The sequence below is a fragment of the Oxyura jamaicensis genome, chromosome Z (genome assembly GCF_011077185.1).
Source record: "Oxyura jamaicensis isolate SHBP4307 breed ruddy duck chromosome Z, BPBGC_Ojam_1.0, whole genome shotgun sequence".
Classification (NCBI taxonomy): domain Eukaryota; kingdom Metazoa; phylum Chordata; class Aves; order Anseriformes; family Anatidae; genus Oxyura; species Oxyura jamaicensis.
In genome coordinates this window covers 49,592,958-49,614,081 of record NC_048926.1, presented here as the reverse complement: position 1 = coordinate 49,614,081, position 21,124 = coordinate 49,592,958, and the positions used below count along the sequence as shown (strand labels likewise).

At 37.5% G+C, this 21,124-nt stretch overlaps 1 protein-coding gene across 2 annotated transcripts in view; it reads left to right on the top strand.

Moving 5' to 3' along the window:
* ADAMTS19 (ADAM metallopeptidase with thrombospondin type 1 motif 19) overlaps positions 1–21,124 on the top strand; it is a 166,724-nt gene that overhangs the window by 70,385 nt on the left and 75,215 nt on the right. For both annotated transcript variants that reach the window (XM_035310269.1, XM_035310268.1), the window contains exon 8: positions 8,141–8,246. In XM_035310269.1, coding sequence (XP_035166160.1) covers positions 8,141–8,246 — 106 coding nt within the window. The remainder of the gene's footprint in view (positions 1–8,140; positions 8,247–21,124) is intronic.

Genomic DNA, 21,124 nt, shown 5'->3' with positions numbered 1-21,124 from the left:
TGTGATTGTGTTTACATATCTTCTAATCTTTATGATGATCTGTTGAGAGCAGTCTTAGTTTCTATTGTAGGCTTCTTTCTATCAAAGAAAAGCAGAATTCAAGCTCTCCTTTTTCTCATCTGGTGTAATGTTACAAAAGATAGTTCTTTCTAATGGTCTGTATATTTACATTACAGAAAGTAATGAACAGTAATAAAAGCTTTTCTCGGCAGAAGGAAATTCTTATTCCTGTTTCTCTAAAACTAAACTCAAGAGCAGGAGTGTCATGTTTGTATATCATGGGGACAGAAAATGGCTAGTTCACACAAATATCTTTCCCTGTTTCTTTTTTCCCAGTGTCCTGGTTTTGGCTGGGATAGAATTAACTTTCTTCATAGCAGCTGGTATGGTGTATGTTTTAGATTTTTGACAAGACACTGGTGATAATGCACCACACTTTCAGCTGCTGCAGAGCAGTGCTTCCACAAAGACAAGGACTGTTCTGCTTCTCATGCTGCCCCACCAGAATAGAGGTTGGGGGTGCAGGAAATTGGGAGTGGACAGAACCAGAACAGCTGACCCAAATTGACCAGAGTGACCAGGGTCACTTTACGTGGTAAACTGTCTTCATTTCAACCCGTGAGTTTTCTTACTTTTACCTTCCCAGTTTTCTTCCACATCCGACTGAGGGGGAGCAGGCAAGAGGATGTGTGGTGCTTAGCTGCCTACAGTGATTAAACCACAACACCCCAGAAGGGACGCATAGAGAAAGCTACACAAATAGCCTAAAGGACTGCAAAACAACATCATAACACTGCCTAGAACAAGCTCTATAACATAGTAAGCAATTGTGAGCTGTCAAAAACACAGTGAAGTACCACAGTATTCACTGTTATCATTTTCCCATCCTTCTGTATAGTGACCAGGGTTTTGTCAACTTATAGAACTGACTTGTATGGCAAGAAGTGGGCACCAACTCTTAACCTGAGGCACATGATACTCAGTTCAAAGTAAACAATGTATCTGGTTTTGTTTGTTTGTTTGCTTGTTTGTTTTTGTCTGATACATCAATGAAAATCATATCCTCAACATGAGTTTATTTATGAATGTATTTTTTGAGAACTCTTCTGAAATGGCTGGTGCTCAGTGTGCAACCTATTTCTGGCTTACCAAGAAGCAAGCTTCTCATGTACGTTGGAAAGTCCCATTCAGTTTTCTTGCCAAAGAAAGAGGTGTCTCATTTTCAAATGTTATATAATTTTATATAGCGGAGTTCCATGAAGCTTTCATAAGGCACTCTTATAATTTACCCATGTAATTTAAAGACTGAAAGTCTTTATTGCATAAGTTCCAAAAGTAGACTTTTCTACTTCTATGTAAAAAAATTAAACTTTTAATCAGTCATCAATAGATTTCCTGACTTGTGTTGCAGGGAGGGTTCATTTTCTTTGGATTTACTTTTTCAACCAGCATACCTAAAGACATTCTCCCTGTTTCTTGTTTGTTTGTTTGTTTGTTTTTGTTTGCTTGTTTTTTGTTTGTTTTTGTTTGTTTGTTTGTTTTACATCTGTTGCCAGGTTCAGTTCCACCTGTACATTGGCTTTCTTAATCCCATCCCTATGTGTCCAGGCATCATTTCTATATTGTTCCCCAAATGGGTGTCCATGCTTCCACTGCATGTGAATTTGCTTCTTGCTTTTCAGTTCAGCCAGGAGATGTTTACATAGCCGTGCTGCTCTCGAGCCTTCCTTGCCTGATTCCATGCACCTGGCTTCACCCGTCTTGGCATCTTCTCAATAACATCATGAGTGTGAGCTCCTGGTAGGCAGCAGACTTTGCTAGAGATGCTATCTGGACTGCATATGGATGCTTTGGAACCACTCAGGGAAGAGAGAAAGGAATGATAGCGAACAGTTCTCTGAAAATGTCAGCTCACTGATCAGCTGACTTAAAGACTGTTAGGATTGAGTAGGAAAGAATAGAAAGCTTTCATATGGCTATACTGCTATAGGAAAGCATAATAACCTTTTAACTATGGCCATTTTCCTAAGACAGAATATAACAGAAGGTAAGGCATGAAGAGGGATACAAGGAGACAAAAAGATCGTTTGGCCTCTGCATGTTGAAGGGCTAAATATGCTAAAAATTGCTAATTTGTCATTGAGGAAGCTGGTGGAGATCTATGAAAGCATAGATGTCATTGTATGTGAGATAGAATATGCCTGATGCAGTATTTATAAAAAGAGAAAAATGTACTGTTTTATGTAGTTATACTCTGGAACTATTTGCCATGATATGTTATGGACCAAATTTCTGAAACAGGTTAAGAGGGAACAACCAAATTCCGAGAGTAAATGATCTGGTAGCATTTACTGGTAGATTACAGTATGGATAAAACGTTTAGCTTAGGGAGTCCATATTACGCTTCTAGCAAAGGCTGGGAGTCGACATGGGGAAAGCTCACTTATTGTCTTGTTCGTTTATTATCTCTGTATTTGCTATTGACCACTGTAGAGGACAGAATTAGTACAAGTATACATCTGGGCAATGACAGTATGTTAGTTCTCATCTTAGGTTAGTATTCATCTTAAGAAAGAGATGCCTTCTATGTGAGCTGCATTTTAAAAGAAACCAAGCAAATTCCAGCCGTTCTACCATCCATATAAGAACATATTAAACACCTATGGACTGTTAATAAGATGCAATAAGTAAGCCCTTAAAACTGTACGCATTAGTATTTATTTATGCCTGTTTGGCATGTATTTATATGCCCTCCCCATTTTTATTCTTTTTTCCCACAGTAAAGATTAAACTGCAACAGTTTGTTTAAAGGGAAAAAAGTTGGCTTAGTGTTATGGAGCATAAAATCACATACTTATTAATTGTTGATAAAGTTTTTCTAGCAGTTTTGCTTTTTCTAAGATTTACATAAATCATAAACTAACAAAATAGGTGATAAAAACTGGATTTATGTTTGCATAAAATGCAGAAATTCATTCATTTTTATCCTATTGTTTCTTCTAGTATCTTTCATCAGTATGTATACATATTTATATATATATATACACATTTGTATAGTAGGTATAGTTATCATCACTGTCTCTTCCTGTAAAGAAAAAAAAATACATTTCTAGGGTTTTCTGTTTGCACTTGAAATTCTTGTTTGTTAAGTGTTAACTAAGTTGGTTTGATTGCTGCCTTGTTTAAAGGCTGCTGATTCACTGATGAGTGACAAGAGTGTTTTTTTTTTCCTGGAAATCCTCAGTATCTGGAACTCTGTTCAGAGCAGCTTGTACTAATTAGACTTTTAAGTGTCAGCTCTATAAAAAGTTTTTTTCTTCTTCCATTTCTTAAGAAAAGCGTCTGAACTGCTAAAAAAAATCATTTGTTAGAAGTAATAAAGTCCAGATAAGTGTTGTTATTTATCCTCACAGATCAATTGGTTTGCCAATTCAAATGTGAAATGTTTATGTTTGAATCAAAAGCCAAATGTATTAGGGCATGAAATTATGTTTCTGCTGTAGTGGTTTACTATGCTTTTACATCATCAGTAATTCTAAGGTCATGCCTTCTGTAGTGTATTGCTGCATGGCACTTTCAGAAGAGTAAGTTTTTTTCTTTTCTGCATGTGTTCTGTCCAGTACTTGCTTATCTATATCCCAACAGTGTTTTATACTGGTGTTTCCAAAGCTTGGTGTAGAAACTTTAGAACAAACTCCATATATAAATATTTTTATTCATAGCATGTGCCAAAACAATATCAGTTTATGTACATTAATTTCATAAAAATACATCCATCATTTGTGAAGTTCATGAACAGTTTCTGTATGCTTGAAATTATATCTAATAGGCATTCAGTAGTAATTGAATGCTTCATTGTTTTAACAAGATGACAGGGAGAGCAGTAGATGCTGTGAATCTATTCTTTTTTACTGATTTCATCTTGGTCAAATTGGATGATTTTGACTGATGGATAGACAGCATAAGAACATACTATCCCTAGATTCCTGAGAAATATGTCATGCTCATTCATGTCATGCTTAAAATACTTTAAAATTGAAATGCTATTTTTTTATAGTGTGCTATACAAACACATGCTCTTTACAGGTTTTTTTTTTCAGCTTTGAAACTCCTAAAAATGAGTTTCAGTTTGTTTTTTAATAATTTTTGATTTCATATAGACTGTAGATTAGAGTAGACTCTGAACTTGATCATTAGTAGAGGGGATACCTGGTTGAGTCCCTATCCCTCTTCACTGAATTCAGAGGATTTGTTACACGAGCTTTGTTCTGTATTTTTTACCATTCATTACTGCCTTAAAATATGAGAAAAAACAAAACAAAACAAAACACAACAAACCAAACAAACAAACAAAAACAATAATTTAATGGGCAGAAGATTACTTGTTCCAGAACAGAAGAGCTGTGAAATAGCGCAGGAATGTTTACAGGTGATATCAATGGAGTAAACTGGTGAAATGTGGAAGGGTATCCTTCTCTTTTAGCAGCATTTAAATCAGTGAAATTTTGGAGCAGTTATAAGGAAAGGGATTCAGAAGGAGCATATAGCCAATGGCAAGACAACCCAAGCTTGAATGTATTGTGAATCCAAGAAAGTTCAGAATTGAAATTTGAGATATATATTGATAAGAAATTCAAATGTTCTAGGTAATGAATTTGTGTGAGTAACACTTTCATAGTAGTAATTTAATTGAATTACTATAAAGGGAAAAATAATAACCATTCCCTAGCTTTTTAAAATGCTTCACTACAAATTTGACCATGCTTAAATCATGTTTATATGTTGTGAGGTCACTGTAAAAAAGAACAATGTTTGTATATGTCTGCATATTTCTTAAAGTGATTATATTTTTTTACTGTGCTGTTTTCATTCCTGTGGCCTTCTGTTATAGGTAGTGGATTTATGTTATGGACAGCAAGCTGTGAATGAGCATATGAAGTTGATGAATTTGTTTGGATACTTTAGTTGGTAATGAGTTTTATGTAACATCTCTGCGAGATGAACCACAGCTTTTCAACACAGAAGTTGTAAAGGTGTGTGTGCTTTGAAAGAATAAATAGTTATGATGAAATTATGAGGATGTTCATTAAGAAACCAGGAAATCTTAAAGAAAATCTATTGTACCATATCATAGTATGAAATGTAAACCATCTCCATTGGAAGCAGTAGTGGCAGTAGAAATAAACCACTGCTACAGCCTCAGCAAAAGTTCTACTTTTCTGAAGCAAAAGAAAACATCTATTTCATTTAGATATTTACATGTTTCATAAGAATATATGTTCACATGGTTCTTCTAGGGCACATCTGTAAAGCTTTGTTTTCTTAATAAATATTGTGTATATTTTCTTCAGAACTAACGTGAGAAATACTTACCTGCAGTGAGGTAACTTTTAAGTTTTGTATGCAGTGTGTATCTATGCAATACCTTTTTATTTCACAGCATAGCTTTTTTTATGGGTAGATAACAAGTTCCTTTTTAAAATTAAGAGTGAGATTATGTTGCTGTTTTTTAGTCAGCACTTTTTAGATCTGAATGTTTGAGTCTGAAGCTGTTCTTTGAGCCTGTGGAGTTCATTGGAAATACATTAATTATTACAGGGGAGCAGTGTTTTTTGTTTGTTTGTTTGTTTGTTTTTTCTTGTGGATTTAACCTTGGAGCAGTTCCAGCTGTGTTAATAAGCCACATGAAGCCACAGTGAGCATACATATATTTAAAGAAGAATTTCCATATTTTACCTAGAGCTGACATAACTAAGCAAGAGCAGTTGCTTATTGAAGTAAGTTTCTTTTTCTCTACACAAGAAATTAATAACCAAGGACAAGACATGAAACTAGTTCACAGCTAGTAGCTGGCTGATTTGCAACCAGTAGCTGCTGTTTTATGTGGCTTTCACACATAAAGTTGATATTGCTTAATAAGGGCAAAGTCATAAAACATATATTGCATTTGATATTTTTGGACATTTCTAGAATCCAAAATCTAATTTAATCTAAATGAAATATATCTCTTTTGTTTCAGATGTTACACTTTAAAAGATCAAGTGTAATGAATTCCCTTCAAAGACTGTCATGTATACAAACAGTTTTGGTCGTCTATATTGAGTATTGTTGAAAATGCTCACTAGAACTTAGTGCTGCTTCTGCAAAATAGGTATGAAGCTTGCAACGTACAGTTATTTGGGAATAAATTATGCTTTTGGGGCAGTCATGACTGAAACTGAACATACATAGCAACTGAAAATGATTGTGTTGCTGTGTGGAGAGATATTGGTAATATACTTGACCCTGGCCCTTTAGAGGTCAAAAGAAGGCTAGGGGGCTTCTTTTCCCTGTAAGAAACTAGACAGCATCAGATAATTTTTTATTAATATTCAACATTAACAGAAAGAGAGAGATTTGGGAATTTTCTTTCCATACATTCCAGCAAATAAGTTTTATCATAGCCATATAACCATTAAGAAAGAAATGTATTTCTCAACAGGATGCATTGTAGTAGTGGGAATGGCCACAACTCTGAAATGCAGCACTGTTTTTTTTTGTTGTTGTTTGTTTGTTTTCTATGGTGAGAGTAATTTTTCTATTTTGTTTTAGCACTTTGTAAGTTCATTGGCATTGTCTCAAGTCAGAGTCCTGATGTATGCTACTTCTGGTATTGTTATCAGCTCTAATTAAAATTTGAAGGAAAATGGACAAAATTGTAGAACTACGAGGAACAGAAATGTCTTGGAATGATTTTTCTTTTTACCTCAGCTGCTGGAGTATAACTTTCAAAATAGTACATTACAATTCAGACCATTTCTTACTTCTCTTATTTTCAGTAAAGATAATATAAATGATATCTACAATTTGAATGAGGTGTCGTTGGACTTTTTTTTTTTTTTTTTTTGCTTTGAATATGTTTTGCCTTTTTTTGCAGCTGGATTTCTTTTTGTTGCCTATTTCAATTTTTCTCCTTTCTTTGGAAAAATAGTAAAAGCTGAAATGTTCTGTTACATTCAAATCTAATATATGATTGTTTTTTTCAATCCTGAACAACATTTTTTGTCACATGAGCCCTGTGTCCAAAAACTTTCGACTAGCTCTAATGAGAAGACCACTGCCAGATTTGTGTTGGAATTACTACTTGAATTTCACATTGTGGATGAGGGGTTGAGTTTACAGACTGACAAATAGTTGGATTGTAAGAAGAATGACTTTTATCTTGTTAACTTAGAATGCTAATTATGACTAAATTTCAAACTCTGACAAACATTTCAAACTTGACCTTTATATGCAAACATCCAGCAAACATGTTGATCCAGAGGGCACCATTCCATTGAAAGGATGTTCCTGGGAAATAGGCCAAACACTTGAAACAGGGTTTTGATTGTTTACTCTGAAATTTCAAACAATGAATGACGACAATGGGTCCCCACTGGATGTATTTATGTCCTGAAAAAAAAAAAAAGACCATTACCCAAATTCAGCAGCATATTGCTCAAGCTTTTAAAACTGTGGCCTTTCTACTTTTTAGAAATACAGCATGACCTCAGAAGCCTGTGTCATAGGCTTCTAATTTTTGAAAACCTAGGTATTTGATAGTAGTGGTATTACAGCCTCTACAATAAACAAACTGCAGCCTTCTAAGAATTTTACTAGTTGTGATTCTTCTATACAATTTTAAATGGACACACTGAACTATATCAGTACTTAACAGTGATCATTTAGGTGTGGTGCTCTATGTTTTGCATTGTATGTCTGTCAGAGAAAATACCAGTTTGTATTTGTTTCCTGTCTATGTACACATCTATTTTTATTTGCAGCAGTATCACTACCTGTATTAGTGTTCTATCATATCTTATTAAGGTACCTATAATGCTTGTAAAGAATACATTTTCTGCACATTGCAGTCTGTGTAATCATGTAATATTACTTTCATTTAATAATGCCATTGCTTGTGATTTCTCTTATACTTTTTATCCACTTTTGTGCTAAAGTTAGTTGTAACTTACGAATACGTAATTTTTTGTGTGGTACCTGCTTATATATTTGGATTGTTTTGATGACTGTAAGTTTTCAGACCTGTTTGGGGTCAGTAAAGCCACAGTATGTACATTTAGTAATAATAAAAATAATTGAATGTGGTGGTTATATTTCCTAGGTATAGCATATCTGAGTGGAATGTGCAGTGAAAAACGAAAATGTATAATTGCAGAAGACAATGGTCTGAATCTCGCTTTTACCATTGCCCATGAGATGGGTCACAAGTAAGTACATGGACAGCAAACCCATTTTTTTTTTTTTTTTTCATGTGGTGTCAGTATTATTTACTTTTAAATTGCTTGTGTACTTCAGTTTTTCTTTTTCTTTCCTTTTTTTTTTTTTTTTTTTCCTACTGGGAAGGCTTTTACTTTTGATGAAAAGTTTGGAAAATAATGTTTTTGTTAATAATAGCAATAGCAGCATGTATCAATATACATAATTTAGAATTCAATAAGAAAATATATGTGAATTAAGAAAATGTTTACAGCTTTGAGTAATACAGGAATCCTTATAGCTTCATAATAATGCTGGAAGGACTGACATAGACAAGAGGAAAAGCAGGTGCCCCAAGATGTTTTTTTCTATTTTCTTTTGGGACTGTGGTATTGTGTATCAGATCCAGCTCTGCATATTGTTGCCAACAAGCATTTTAATGAGATCACGAATTGGAAGAGCCCTTATTAAATCTGGCATTCTCAGGATAGATCCCATTAAAGCATATAATGGTCATTGGTCATTGCAATATTAGTATTCTCCCTGCCTCCTTAATAGAAAAAGATGACAAAGAGAAGGTGAAGATAACTGTCCTCACACAACTGATTGGGTGTGTTTACTCTTTAAGTGAAAAAAACTTTGAAATAAATTGAGAAATTCTTATGTTGCCATGCCATAATCACATTAGTTAATGAAAGTGGTATTTGATTCTTGGCTTAAGTACATGATTTAGAAAAATATATATGAGAGTTCTTCCTAAAAAAAGGAAGCTCTGTTATTTTTACCTGTAGTGTCTGATATAGGTATGTCTATGTACATGTTTAGAAAAGCAGATTCTGAGTGGAGCTGCAAGTGGACAATGGAGAGGAATGATTCATTAAATGCTTTGAAAGCTCAGACCATCTGAAAATTGAGGTCAGGCACCTTAGGACAAAAACTTCAAATTAAAACTGATTTTGTTTAAATTTGGTAAAAGCTGCCTGAGCTGGGGGTAGAGGTCATAACACAAAATGTTGAAAAATGCAACTTATTACAAAAGAGTTGGAAATTGGATATTTCTATTCAGAATTGCTACTCTGTGAAAACTAAGCAAATTCATAGCAATTGTATATCTCGGAGTGAAAGGGTTTCCTGTTTTTTCCTTTTTTTTTTTTTTTCCTTTTTTTCCTTTTTGGAATTTCATAACTGCAGAAAACAATGCCAGGTTCATAGAAGCCAGACTAAGTGATAGGTATTATAAAGGAGAGACTTCAAAACAAGTATTGGTTTGTGTTTTGTAGCTTCATGCTGACCTCTTTCTTTTTTTTTTTTTTTTTTTTTTTTTACTATAGTGTTTGCTAATATTAGAAGAGAGGGTAGAGGAAGATTCATTTGCTGTACACTTGTTCATTTGACAATAAACTAAGGATAAGAGGACAGAAACAATGACTGAATATGATCTGCAGATAAATTCACTGATGGAGTAAATTAGAATTTTTTTAAGACAGGTATGATAAAGCCAGATAATTTAGAGAAAAATAAATACTGCTTTATGCCCCACACAACAAAAATACCTTTAAATAACAAAAGGTTTAGCAATGGAGTTACTGAGCTTGGAAAAAGAGGCATCTCATCAACAAAAAACATAACACCTTATGCTTCTTGAGAGGTGGTGATGTGCAAAATCCTAAATGTGGAAAACAGAAAGAATGTATAACACTTTTGTGAAGTTATAGGAGATTTGTTTGTTCTGCACTAGCAAATATGAGAATGCAGGATACTAATCTTATAAAACAGATTTGTCTTGCAGCAGACAAATCAGACCTATCAAGCAGACATAGAGGCCCACTGTCAGGCTTGTCAACAGTGTTAGTAGTTCTTCCAAGACTGCTGCACAAGCCATGCACTGAATTTTGTTGCATTTGGTCCTCAACTTGAAATATTCTTTGTTACTGCATTTCTGTGGAGCTGGGAGAGAAGTATGTAGCATGATCTTCCTATCATTTTTTGACGTATTTAGGCATTGTGTTATGGTTTTCTCAGTTTTCCCAATAAGTACGTAACAAAAAGAATAATGAAAATGTAAGTTTGATCACGTTTATATATGAACTCCATTTCCAATGAATAGATTAACATTTCTGTGAATCTTTTATAAGAAAAATAGACATATAAGCAGACATTTGATTTGTAGAAAAAAAAAATAATATTGGCATATGTATCTGATCAGCACCAACTGAGCTCCAAGAGGAAAGGTAAGAATACTTAGAAAATGAACAGGCATATCAATTATTGAACCGCAGCTAGATTTGCCTCTGACAAAGAACTAGAAAAGAAATATTCTGAATGAAATCCATTGGAAAAGTCAACTTTACTTAGCAATAATAAAGTGCCTTTGTTCTAGACATGTACGTCTGAAAGCAGATTCTCTTTTTAAGACATAAAGAAGTAATGTTTTAAATCAACTATTTACTTTTTAGTTTCATCTGAAAATACTAGGAGCCAGTCTGTGTTATCAGAGATTACAAGTTGTAACACACTAGTGGATTTATTTTGAATAATCAAGTCTATATATTTCAATAAATCTAATGAGCAATTTGGTAATTTTACAATGAAGTCATACTACAGAAATGAAATGAATGACAATGGAATAAAATACATAGTCTCCACATGGAGAACTATGAAAAGAGCGACAATGCTAGCATTTCTATTATCAAATAACTTAGATATATTCATTGATATTATGGAGTATGACTGCTTTTTAAGTATGAAGAAAGAAAAGCTAGATATAAACAGTAGTATCTCAAAATATATCAATTAACATTTAATTTGTGTTTAAAGTGGACTTTAAAAAGATGGTCTAAGTACCTCTAAAGAGGTACTGGTGGAGTTTCTTAGGATCAATTTTATACACATCAGCATTCTTTTGCTGGTAAGCTTTTTTTACAATCATATGAAATCCAATGGAAATTAGAGTAGTTTTAAATGTGAAATTATTAATTGCTAATGGAACATCAGTTACTCTGTGTTCTTTTGTTTGGTTGGTTGTTGTTTTATCTTGTGATGGCATTCCAAAATGCAATAACAGAACTCGACTAAATCAATAAGAATAATAAAAGCTAATCATAGTCACTGTTGTCCACCAATCTTAGTGTGTAAGTTACTAATGTGGAGTAGGGAATCTCATTAAAGTAACTGAAAAAAATACTCTCTTGATATTTATAGCGTTAAAGTAGAATTTTACAATTAAATTTGTGTTTAACAAGGCTCAAGATTAGCACATGGAAAGCTAAAGTAGTAAATTAGGTTTTATAGAAGTCCTTCATATATCTTGAAAATCATCTAATCACAGATATAATGAGAAACTTCAGGTGCTGTAGTGGTCAGTTTGACTGGTAAAACTGTGCACACTAGGATTCATATTAGTAACAGTCACTAAATGAAGGCATTTGACTTGTAGCATTTTCTATCATATTTAGACAAAGTATTTGTTTATTGTTTGTTTTGATCTCCTCTTACAGATTAGCTGTGAGAGAAAGAGTGAAGCCTTTCTTGGTGCCTGGATCGATATGCATACAGTCCACCTGCTATTTAATGACTTTTTTATTTTAAGAAAGAAACGGCGAGAGGTTTGCTGAGATAGTGGCATCACTACATTGGTAGTGTTTTGCTCTTTCCAAAATACGTGTCTGTGGGGTAAACGAAGAATTTCTAAATCTCCTAATTGTTAGTCCAGCAACTTTCTCCATGTTTAACTTAACCAGGAAAACATTTGTCAGATTCTTCTGGAAAAATATAGAAGAATAAACCTCTATGTGTACTTAGTCAGGAACAGCAGCCTTTCTTATGAATAATGAGAGAAGCCATACCCTTCTCTGTGCCTTTCTCTTTTTAGGACAGAGCAAAACAGAAGAGTTTATAGCTTCAACTAACTAACGATAGGCATAGATGTTGTGGTTTAAACTGGCAGGCAGCTCAGCATTACACAGCTATTCACTTACTCCCCCCAGGTAGGATGGGGGAAGAATTAAATAAGCTAAATATGCAAGAACTTGTGGGTTGGGTTAAGGACAATTTAATAAAAAAGGAAACAACAACACAGTTGATCAACACCCTCTGACCAATGCCCAGCCAGTGCCTGAGTAATGGCAGCCCTCCCTAGACACCTCCCACAAGTTTTATTGCTGATCATGACACCACATGGCATGGGACATCCCTTTGGCCAGTTGAACTAAGTTCTGGCTGTCTCACCTCCTACCTTCTTGTGCACCCCCAGCCTCCTTGCTGGAAGGGCAGTGTAAGGAACTAAAAAGACCTTGGGTCTGTGCTCAGCAGCAACTAAAACATTGGTGTGTTATCAACAGTATTTTAATCCTAAACCCCAAACACAGCACTATATCAGGTACTAGGAAGTAAATTACTTGTCTTCACTCATGAAGGGCACAGAGGATCCCATCTACAGACCAGACCTTCTTCACAAAGAAGTTTGCTGCTCCCATGGTGCTCGGATCAGGGATGTTTCCAGTGAGCTTTCAAGGATAATACAGCCTTCAGACTATTATCCTCTCCTCTTCTTTCAAGATGATACCAATGATTTAGCTACACAAAGCCTGAGGTCAATCGCCAGAGATTTCAGGGCCCTGTCGAGATAACCAAAAAACTCAGAAGCACAAACAATGTTTTTCTCAATCCTCTCAGTAAAGAGGAGAGACAGAGAAAGAAAAGAGTGAGCTCAGGTGATCAATGCCTGGCTCCAAGACTGGTGATGCCTCTGCTAGAATTCTGGGTTTTATAACCATAGAAAGCTCTTTGAGATGAAAGGTCTGCTGGGGCCTGAGAGGGTCCATCTCAATGGGATAAATATTTCTTTGCATGTAACCTGATGAGGCTGACTGGGAGGGTTTTAAACTAGGATCACCAGGGAATGGTGTACCATCAGAAACACCGAGTTTAAGCCAAGGGATGGTCCAGCACCATCTGAGGATGACAAGGCTAATGGGAACATCTATGCTGCTTCAGGAAGCACTGCAAAATCAAGAGCACAGCTGAAATGCTTGTATACGAACACATGCAGTATGAAGAACAACTGGGACAAACTGGAAGCGTTGTTCCTTTTCCAGAGCTCTGATATCATTTGTATTAATGAGACTGGGAGGGACAAGTCCCATGACTGGATTTCCAGGGTGGAGGATTATTGGCTGTTCAGGATGGATAAGCAAGGCAAGTGAGGTAGAGGTGTTGAGCTGTAAGTCTTTGAGTCTAACCTAAGGCCCTGGAAAAGTTACAGAGAGGATTGTGCTGGGTGTTACTGCAAGGCATTGAAAGAATACAGCTCTTATAAGGCATAGACAACATGGGTCCAACAAAGGGAAGTCTGATTTTAGTAATCCAAACTCCTTGTATGAAAAGGTCACCCACTAGGTGGATGATGGGAAGATTGTAGATGCAATCTTTCTGGATCTTAGTAAAGCCTTTGATACAGTCTCTCACAGCATCCTTCTGGACAAATTATCCAAATGTAAGATGTAAAGGAACGTGCTATGCTGGGTGATGAACTGTCTGAACGGCAGCACTCAAAGAGCAGTAGTGAATGGGACTACATCTGGCTGGTGGCCAGTCACTAGCAGTGTCTCCCAGGGCTCAATTCTAGGGCCAGTTCTGTGCAACATTGTTATCAGAGATCGGGATGCAGGAGTTGAAGGCATCCTTAGCAAGTTTGCTGACAATGCTGATGTGGCTCTCTGGAGGGACAAGAGGCTTGCAGAGGGATCTAGGCAGATGGGAGCGTTGGACCAACATCAACAGCATGGACTTCCACAAAGGCAAAGGTTCTGCCAGGTTCTGTACTTGGGGCAGAGTGAGTAATGCCAGACACAGGCACACACTGGAAGAGGAGTGGCTGGAGGGAGAACAGCTCAGCAGAAAGGGACCTGGGGGTGCTATTGACAGCAGGCTCAGCATGAGCCAGCAGTGTGTCCTGCCAGCCAAGCATTTGGCAGCAAACCGCATTTTGGGGTGCATTAACCACAGCATAGTCTGAAGAGATGATTTGATTGCTCTATTTAGCATTGGTGCAGTTCCAGGTTCCACAATGTAGAAAGGATGTTGTGATACTTGAAAGCATCCAGGGGAGAGCAACAAGGCTGGTAAAAGGGCTGGAAGGCAGGTCCTATGAAGAGAGGCTTGTCTTGGGTTGTCCAGTCTGGAGAAGAGGAGGCCAAGAGGCAACCTCACGGCTCTCAGCAACTCCCTGAGGAGGAGAAGGGCAGAGGGAGGTGCCGCACTGTGCTCCCTAGGAACCCATGACAGGACACATGGGAATGGCACAAAGGTGTGCCACAGGAGGTTCCAACTGGACATTAAGAAAAGTGTCATTTCTGTGAGGATAGTAAATCATTGGAACAGGCTTCCTGGAGCAGGGGTTGATCCCCCATGCCTGCTGGTGTTCATTAGGATAACACCATTAAGGAACCATTAATAATAACCCTTAATAATGTGTTTTAACTTTTAGTTAGCCCTGACGTGTTCAGGCAATTGAACTCAATTATTTAAGTAGATCCCTTCCAACTGGTATATATATCTATAAAGTAATAGTGCTAATTTATAACTGTCAATGAGATTGTTTTGTCAGAACAGTCCCTAAAATAATTTCTGTCTTAATTCATACATTCTCCTTATATCAAGCCTTCCTAATCCTTTCTAAACACACTATTCAAATACCTGTCTTTTATTTTATGACACCATATTTTAAAGTTGACATTATTTCATCACAATAAGGCAATTAAAAGGGAAACACAGGTATCATTGCAGCCTATCTGGGCAGCCTATCTGTTGGGAAAAACTGGTTTGGCTTTCAGTCTTGCAAAAGAAATGCAAAAATATGTCTTGAAAAGTACCTTGTTCTTGAAAGGGTTATGATGGTTCTTTGTTGAATAAAAATCTCTGTTATGCTCTTTATAGTCAACATTAAATATTATTTCTGCAGAATAGTGGTACTCAGTACCTTATTTCTAACTCTTTTGGTTACAAGAACACTTGCTGTTCTATTATTACACTAGACAAAAAGTAGGTGCAGGCAAGATTTAGACAGTTTGCCAAAGAATGTGTTAGATAATTAAAACTTTATGTTTTTACTTGGTATATACCAAACAGTTGGTGTTCACCTTTCTAAACAAAATTATTATTAGGATTGTTGTTGTGTTATCTGTCTTATCAACATACAGTTTTCCACTCTGAAAACAGAATTTAAAGGAGCAATCCATGATTTGAAATTACCAGCTTCAATAGCGCCTTTCTCTTCTTATATGAAATAGTTTTCTTTTAGATATGCAGCAGATAATATTCTTACTTGTGTACTTATTTACTTACATTTCTTTCACATTCCAGAATATAGGATAAGTACCTTTTAGAATTAATTAGAATCACAGAATCACAGAATTGAAGGGGTTTGACAGACCTTGAAAGATCGGGTCCAACCCCCCTGCCAAAGCAGGTTTCTTAAAGCAGGCTGGCCAGGTAGGCGTCCAGACAGGCCTTGAATATCTCCAGAGAAGGAGACTCCACAACCTCCCTGGGCAGCCTGTTCCAGTGCTCCGTCACCCTCGCTGTGAAGAAGTTCTTTCACATTTTGGTGCAGAACTTCCTGTGCTCTATCTTGCGGCCCTTACCCCTTGTCCTGTCCCCACAAACCACTGAAAAGAGGTTGGTCAAATCCGTCTGTCTCCCATACCTCAGGTATTTATACACATCGATGAGATCCCCTCCTAGTCTTCTTTTCTCGAGGCTGAACAGACCCAGGTCTCTCAGTCTTTCTTCATAGGAGAGATGCTCCAGACCCTGTATCATCTTTGTGGCCCTCCACTGGACACTTCCCAGGAGATCCCTGTCTTTTTTGTACCGGGGAGCCCAGAACTGGACACAGGTACTCCAGGTGAGGCCTGACCAGGGCAGAGTAGAGGGGGAGGATCACCTTCCTTGACCTGCTGGCCACGCCCCTTTTAATGCATGCCAGGATCCCATTGGTGCACTTGGTCACGAGGGCACACTGTCAACCTGTCATCCACCAGGACCCCCAGGTCCTTCTCCTCAGAGCTCCTCTCCAGCAGGTCATCTCCCAGCCTGTACTGATACTTCCGGTTGTTCCTTCCCAGGTGCAGGACTCTACACTTGCTCTTATTAAACCTCATTTGGTTTCTTCCTGCCCATCTTTCCAGCCTGTCCAGGTCTTGCTGAATGGCAGCACAGCCTTCTGGCATGTCAGCCACTCCTCCCAGCTTTGTGTCATCGGTGTACTTGCTGAGGGCAGACACTATTCCCTCATCAAGGTCATCGATGAAGATGTTGAACAACAGCACCGACCCCTGGGGAACACTGCTAGTCACACGTCTCCAGCCAGACTCTGTGCTGCCGATCACCACCCTCTGAGCTCGGCCAGTCAGCCAGTTCTCAACCCACCTTACTGTCCACTCCTCTATCCCACACTTTCTCAGCTTTGCTATCAGGATGTCATGGGAGACAGTATTGAAAGCCTTGCTAAAGTCAAGGTAGATGACATCCACTGCTCTTCCCCCATCTACCCAGCTGGTGATACCATCATAGAAGGCAAAGAGGTTGGTCGAGCATGACTTCCCCTTGGTGAATCCATGCTGACTACTCCTCATACCATTCTTCTCTTCCAGTTGCTTGGAGATGGTATCCAGAACAAACTGTTCCAACACCTTTCCAGGGACAGAGGTGAGACTAACTGGCCTGTAGTTTCCCCGATCCTTCTTCTTGCCCTTCTTGAAGACTGGAGTGACATTGGCTATCCTCCAGTCTTCAGGCACCTCTCCTGTTCTCCAGGGCCTTTCAAAGATGATAGAGATGATAGAGAGCAGTTCGGTGATCACCTCTGCCAACTCCTTTAGCACACGTGGATGCATCCCATCGGGATCCATGGATTTGTGTGTGTTGAGCCCACTCAGACACTCCCAAACCACCCTCTCGTCAACCAGGGGGGAGCCCTCCATTTCCCAGACCCTGTGTCCTCCCGCCAGGTTCAAGGAGTCCTGGTGGGGAGTCCTTGGAGAAAAGACTGAAACAAAGAAAGCATTCAGTATCTCCACCTTCTCGGTGTCTCCCGTTACCAGGACACCCCCCTTGTTCAGCAAGGGGCCCACGTTATCCCTAGTCTTCATTTTACTGTTTACATTCTTAAAGAAGAAAAACCTTCTTATTATCTTTTATCTCTTTTGCAAGCTTCATCTCTAGGTGGTCTTCCTCGTCACATTCCTGCAAGCCCTGACAATACTTCTATACTCCTCCCAAGAGGACAGGCCCTTTTCCCACTTTTTGTAGACCTTCATCTTCCTTTTGATCTTATCGATGAGCTCCTTGCTCATCCATGCAGGTTTCCTGCCCCCCTTCCCCGATTTCCTACTCTTAGGGATGCACTGATCCTGAACTTGGAAGAAGTGCTGTTTAAGTGTAGCCCAGCTCTCACAAGCACCCTTGCCTTCTAGCAACGTAGCCCATGAGATGCTCCCAAGCAGGTCCCGGAAAAGGTCGAAGTTGGCTCTCCAAAAGTCCAGGGTAGCAATCCTGCTTTTAGCCTTAGTTCTTCCACCAACTTTCATCTTGAACTCCACCATCTCATGGTCACTGCATCCCAAGCTGCCCCCAACCTTCACATCCCTAACAAGCCCATCCCTGTTGGTAAGGACAAGGTCCAGAAGCACCCCTTGTCTTGTCGGCTCCTCCACCACCTGCGTCAGAAAATTTCTTCAACGCAGGAACCATTTGGATTGCGCGTGCCTGGCCGAGTTGCTTACCCAGCAGATGTCTGGATAATTGAAGTCCCCCTATAAGAACCAGCTCCCGTGATTGTGAGGCTACTACCAGCTGCTTGTAGAAGGCCTCATCAACCTCCTCCTCCTAGTCTGGTGACAAGTAGTAAACCCCCACAACAGTGTCCCTCATACCAGCCCACCACTTAATTCTCACCCACAAGCTCTCTACTTGTCCTTCACCCTCCCCCAGGTGGAGCTGGGTACACTCTAATTGCTCTCTTACATAAAGGAGCAATTCATTTGGAATGAATTAGAAAGTAAAAAAGTTAAACTTTAATGCGATTTAACCACATAGGAAGGAAAAACCTCCCCATATGGTTTTTGTATTCATTTTTGTGTTCAGAGAAGGCAGTCAAATTAATTTCTTGTAATGCTCAGAACATGTTTTAGTTCATTAGGAAATGAATCATAAATGAATCACAAATGAAATAATATATGATCTGAGGACAGTGCACCACAGTATGAAATGATGACATAAGCAATTGTTGAAGATAAAAACTCTGCAGAAATAAGTGCAGATGTATAAGTGCAGTGTAAACTGAGGAATATTTTTGAAAGAAAACTAATGATAGTAATGGAGCTTATGGTATAGGAAACCTCTTTTGAGGTTTCTCAATTGCAACACTGTTTCTGTACAATTGCAGTTTCTTTGCAATTGCCTTCATTAGTGGAGTGCATTTTGCAAGTTTGTACTGCAATCCCTTACTCATGCTTTTGATTCAAGTGAAAGTAAAAATACGAAACTAATGAGATCAATATGGCCATATTTTATTTTATTAATGGCTTGAATGGTACTATTTTTTCCAGCTCCAAACCTTCTTTTCTGAAATATTAAAACTTTTTAATACTCTGCTTTTGTGTTTCATTTACTTATTTATTTATTTTCTAACAGTGAATTATAAATTACTTATTATTAAAAGTGAGTAGGATTTCTGAATTTGTTATCTAGGAGGCCAAAAACTTAATTCTTGGCTCCTATATACTTTTTATTTTTGCTTTAAAATACCACTTTAGTCTTAGTTTGTGTACTTATTTTTTCTATTTTATGTGTTCCTATTTCCCTATCATTGATACGAAACTATGGCCATTGTGTTACCTTTTTTTATTTTTTTTTGTTTGTTTGTAATTCCTATGCAGAAAGACATATGCCTAAATTCAAATATCTTAAAATTTTGGATGTTTTTTCTTATTGTTTGTATAATTTGTATAGTAGCAGGAAGGAGACAGTCTAATTAAGATCTGGGGCCCTATTGTTCCAAGCAGTGGAACATTCATATGTGAGAAAATTTCTTCATTATATACATGAAGTGAATGAATTTTTCGGAAGTCCATTAATATCTCAAAATATACCTATCTTTCAAATGCTAACATCCTCTAAGAATAACTCTACTTCTTATCATATATTTAGCCACCTCTGATTTGTTTATAAATTAGTGACTTAAAGGATGTTTGCAAAATGTAGGTTATTTAACCAAGGGTATATTGAACTGGTGTATTAAGATAGGTACTCTATTTACTAATAGTTAATCCATTCCTTTACTGATAATGTTCACACTATCACTTTGGGGTTGTTCTTTATCAGGGCATTTACTTCCAAGCCTCCTGACTCGGGTTACTTTGGAGTCAATGTTGTTCCTTCCTATGACAGTGACATCTAAGTAAGAAAGATGCTGCTGGAGAACTTCTCTATCTCTTGGGATTATGTCTGGTAACCTGTCCAAAAATAAAATAATCTACTTTCTTCCTTCTCTCCCTCATAAAGTCCTGATCCCATGGTCTACAGGGAGTGCATAGAAGGTGGTGGGGAAGTGCCTGCCTGACACTGTAGCCTCCCAACTCTATTTTTTTTTTTTTTTTTGGACAAGTGTCCAAAGGTAGGTTTCTCAGCCCAAATTTAGATAGGTAGATACAGATATTAATCTGTCTTTAGATATATACATATCCATTGCTGTAGGCAGTCTGATATAGAAGCAGCCTGACTTTGAGATGTTGAGGTTTAACTATTTTGACTGATTTTCATCATTACTGATTTTTTTTTGTACTAAATAATATTACTGTTGACTGTCTTCTGAAGAGTAAACACGAGAATGTAACTTTGGGAAATATATATTGAAAAATACAGCTGCAGTTGCAAAGTTGAGCTTTATAATTTTTTAAAATACATGCACAAGAAACTAAAAGAAATTAGCTTTCCTGTAAACATATTTATGTCATTGATGAATTTACAGTCAAATCAATATACTGCTCTGCAGCTGGTGGTTAGCTGCATATAACATACGTATTTTTATACTGTTTTTGTCATTATTTTAACATCTGTGGTAGCATTTCTTGTAGTGTTTGTTCAAAAATGTTCACATTGAAGGATTTTTTATTTCCTATAAAGCATAGCACTTGTTTAATCAAGAAACTAATTTTGTTGCATTTTCTCTTGTCAAGAAAGATTTTTTCCCTTTGAGATAAATGATTAAGTCCCAAATAGGATTTTAATCAAAGCTTGTGATTTATTAAGCGAATAGAGGTAAGCAAACAGCGCTGGGTGCACCGGAAGTCTCTGCTCCACCAAGACGCACACCTATTACATCAGGTGGCTGATTTTTATGCTACTAGACTAATACATATTTATCACTATTCCTAGAAAAGGCAGGGTTATTATAATTAGTTTCCAGAATCTGAACCCTCTCCAGGTGCATGGAGTCTCTGGTGGTCTTTCTGGGGGTCTCTTGTGCTGAAGGCTTGTAGTCTTCCTCTCAGGTTTTGTCTTTCGGTCGTCCTTCAACTCCCCCTTTCTCCTTATTTGATGGATCTCTTTGCTGGACATCAGAGGCTTGGGCAGCGTCTCATGCAGTTTCCCAAAAAGAACCTCCTTGGTCCTCTTATCTCCCAGACTCAAGTCTCAGTGTTTATCCTTCAAACGTTCTATTTACATGAATTGCTGGACCCTTCTTTTGCATGATACAAGAACTATGCACACTAATCACTCTGTTTTTCTTAGATAGAAAGTTAGATTTCATCATGTGGCCCTAGCATTGTTTCATACTGACATGAATCAAATGACCACATTTCACACCTTTTCTTTTTTTCTTTTA